The sequence below is a fragment of the Phocoena phocoena genome, chromosome 6, assembly GCF_963924675.1.
Source record: "Phocoena phocoena chromosome 6, mPhoPho1.1, whole genome shotgun sequence".
NCBI lineage: Eukaryota > Metazoa > Chordata > Mammalia > Artiodactyla > Phocoenidae > Phocoena > Phocoena phocoena.
This window is the reverse complement of record NC_089224.1, coordinates 42,697,582-42,701,311: the sequence shown is the minus strand read 5'-3', so window position 1 is coordinate 42,701,311 and position 3,730 is coordinate 42,697,582. Positions and strand designations below refer to the sequence as shown.

General features: G+C 39.3%; 1 protein-coding gene across 1 annotated transcript; it reads right to left on the bottom strand.

Annotated features, from left to right (window-relative positions):
* Window positions 1-743: 743 nt before the first annotated feature.
* IZUMO3 (IZUMO family member 3) lies at window positions 744-3,194 on the bottom strand. Its single transcript, XM_065879715.1, is given in 9 exon segments — window positions 744-790; window positions 793-875; window positions 1,226-1,316; window positions 1,741-1,821; window positions 2,278-2,295; window positions 2,512-2,601; window positions 2,750-2,824; window positions 2,962-3,112; window positions 3,114-3,194. Coding segments are annotated over 9 exon segments (717 nt in total).
* Between the last annotated feature and the right edge of the window lie 536 nt (window positions 3,195-3,730).

Below are 3,730 nucleotides of genomic sequence, written 5' to 3'. Positions count from 1 at the left end.
TAGGGTGATTACAAGGAACTTTATTCTTATTTATAATAAGTTGAACATTGATTTACATCATAGAAAAAGACAGGTTTAGGAAAAAGATAATGTTCTGTTCTGCAAGTATAAATTTTCCATCTATGTCATCATTATCCTAAATGTAGTCTACACTATTAAGAAATTGATTCCACTTCTCTTATTTTGCCTTTTTTTTTAAACAGAAGAACCAAAACCATACTTTAAATCTTGTTGGTAATAGTTATACACATTAAGATGTGGAAATATTGTATTTAGTATACACTTCAAAATGCCATTTTATTGATAACTACTTTTGAAAAAATATGTTTGATTTCTTAATAAGTTGACCAATCAATGGAATGATTTTAGAGTAAACTTCTTGAATAAAAATAAAACTTTTTTCCAAGCTGATAGGATGCTTAGACTGATAGGATGAGAAAAAAAGCTGAGTCTTTGTTACGTTTTCTGTAGAATCTTAGACAACCATGCATTCTTTACTGTCATGCAGCGTATCATCTTTTATGTGCATTGTAGCATACCAGCATTACTTTCTGTACAACTTCCAGTAAATCATTTGCTTCCATTGCTTCAGGTTATCAGAAAGGGTCTTTACTAGAGAAACTCTTAAGTTCAGTTTTAGAATACTCTGACTTTATGACTGCAAAAGAGCTTAATTCCCAATTTTCTACTCTGAGTCAACACGTAAGAGAATTATGAAAGACCTTCTGGCTGTGTCTCTGTATTTATTTTCTGCCTCCAAAATCTTTCTCCTTCTCATCCATTATCCCTATTCTTCAAGTTTCTTCTCCAAGTATTTCTTTAATGACCTTCGTATTGCCTTCATTTTCCTCCGATGAGAGATGCAAAAATGGAATCTAGACTAGAGAAATAAGATAATCCCAACTTCAGTACTAGTAGCCCAACTCTTTAAAAAATTGTAACAGTTGTTTTTTCTTCCTTTTTTGAATTCCTCTACAAAAGTTTTTCTCATACTTCATTGTACCTCCTCCATTTCCTATGTTCTCATGCTTCATTGTACCTCCTCCATTTCCTATGTTCCAACTTTTATCCCATCAAACTTTATCTCATTCCTGTTAGTATGAGATCCCAGATTTTGAAATGACTTCTTTCCCATTATTTCCATTGGAAGGAAGGGGAAGATTGGGCAGTCTCTTTGCCAAAGAAATGCTTGACCCAGTGTTTGTTTGGAGGAAGGAAAACTCACAGTAACAAAGCACCTCCCAATATTACACCTTCTGCTAGTAATATCAGAAATAGTGTGAACTCTTGATTCTCAGCCTTCTTTGGATCATCTTCTGAAAGAAGAAAGGGCAAAAAAGAAAGTGAATTTTGGAGAAGGAAATTAGTAACTTGAGAACTTTATCCATGAGAAGACTCTTTTTAACCTTAAAAATTGCCCTGTTCACCACTTACATCACTGTTCCCTGGTTATTCTGATCTTTATTAATTACTTAGACTCCTAGGCTCTACAAAACTTTTTCTCTTACTGCCCCTAGCCTAATTTCTCCACCTTTAGTACAGCTTTTTCATTTCTAAGCTCTTCAGTTATCCAGTGCCTGGTAATTCATACTGGTACAAATTTTGTCCAGCATCTTAGCTCTTATTTGTGGCATTAGTATGACCTACAGAGAAGGTGATCAACAAATATTTGTGGAGTAAATCAGTGAAGAACTCCTTGATCCTTGGCCTTTCAAAATGCCACACTGCAATCTTTGTTACCTGCACAATATTCTCCTTTGAAGCACCGAGTGGTGATGCGAAGACAGGTCCAACAATCCAGGATAGGGCCTTCAGTCACGACTGATAGAGAGAAGAAAGATAGTTGGAAGGGAGCCATGGCATGGAGTTTCCTTAGCTCAGACACCAAGTATGGGTTAGATCTCAGGCATTTCCATTGGTTACATTGCTGTGACTTTCTTCTTCCCCTAGCAATCAATTTTTTTGATGGGTCAAAACCCTAAATAATTTAAGTCAGATCTCTGGGAAGAAGTAGGAAAATGATGGCTCAGCTTATATTGGTGCTTTGGGTTATAAACTATACTATAGAAGGCCTCTTAGCACCTCTAAAATCTCTGGGGTGTCTGAGATTTTATAAACTATATTTTGTTGTCAGAGATCGTTGATATTCCCCCTTGTAGCCAATAGCTCTAGGAATTGTGTTCTCAACGTGACAAGTAGAAGAGATAGGGTCATATAGAGCACAGGAGATGGGAAAATATGGCTGAAACCTCAAGACATCACATATACTGTACGTACCATAATCTTCAGAACAAGCTAAAAGAGAATCAGAAAGATCTAATGAGCTTAGAATCAACTTAGTGTTTGCCATATTTATACCCAAGTCATCATTATTTAGTTACCCATTAAGTTCCAGCCACCCCTCCACCCATTCTAAATTATTCTAATGTGAAATCACATTCCTCCTCTCACCCCTCCTTTCCTCTTCTTCTCACATAATTTCAGTGTTGTTAGATAGACATCTTATATTACCAACTTCAGAGAAGTTCTTTAATAGTTCTTTCAGTTTGGATTCCAGGTTTTGGCGGACATCGAGAAGCTTGACTTGAAGGATAAGGGCACCTAAAGAGGGGTGGAAGGGACATCAGAAAATAGGGGTGGCCTATCCCTTCATAATTTAATCCTAATTGTTTTGCCTTGTTTTCCCCAGTGAATTTTTCTCATACTTTCTTGGGTAGTCCAGTCTCTTAACATTGAAACAGTACCTCACCTTTCCATGTTTCATTGCTCAGTTTATAAAGTTCATTCTTCAGCCACGTTCTCAAATTGACAACCTTTTGAACAGCTAGAGAGGAGGGGTGAAGGAACATGTGGGAGAATAATTACATTTATGGAGGAAATTATGTGGGCCCAGGTGCTCTCTTCCCTACCTCCCTTCTCCCTTCCACCCCCCAAACTCTCAGGGACTTGAGCTTCCCTCACCCAGCACCCGAAGCATCTTGTCACTGTGGGAGACCTTGAAGCTTAAACGGATCATCTTCTTAATCTGCCGTTCAAGCAGATGAGTTCGGCCAGGGACTTCTGAGGGTACCAGCTTTACCAGCAAGGACTTAGTATCCTCGATGAATTTGGGGGTCACATTCCAAACAGCATTTGACCCCGTGGAAGGCTGCCAGGGACAGGGGCAGGAGCAAGAGCAGCCGCAGGTCCCCCATTTCCTTGCCCCGACCACCCTTGCCTCAAGATCAGGTTGTCCTGGCAACTAGTTCCCCAAGTTCCCTTTCCTTCAAAACTCCAGGAATGAGAGCCTCGTCCTGGATAGTCTGACTCCACCTTCCCCTCTGTTTCCATCCCACTTCTAGGCAATCTCATTTCTCTAAGGATCTTCAGTTTTCTGACTTTTATCCTTCATTCCAGAGAGGGAACTTCCAGCGGGGGAGCAGATACCTGAGTTCTGAGTGTGGAACAGAGAGAGAGAGAGAAGTCTTGTGCTCACACAAGCAGAGTTCCGTGCATGGAGATATCTCAGAAAAAGTCTTTAACTCTTTGCCTTACTGTGTTCTTAGTAAATTCGCACACTCCTGCTGATCACTGAAGTAGTATCTCAATAGCAGTGGGTGTTGGAAGAGATCTCTTAGGACTTCAGATTGCTTAACCCAAGCTCTGCTTTTATAGAAGAGGTAAGAAAAACTTGGAATATTGAGCTTCTTGGGGTCCCAGTCCCTGACGTTAGCAGTATTGTTGAAAATTA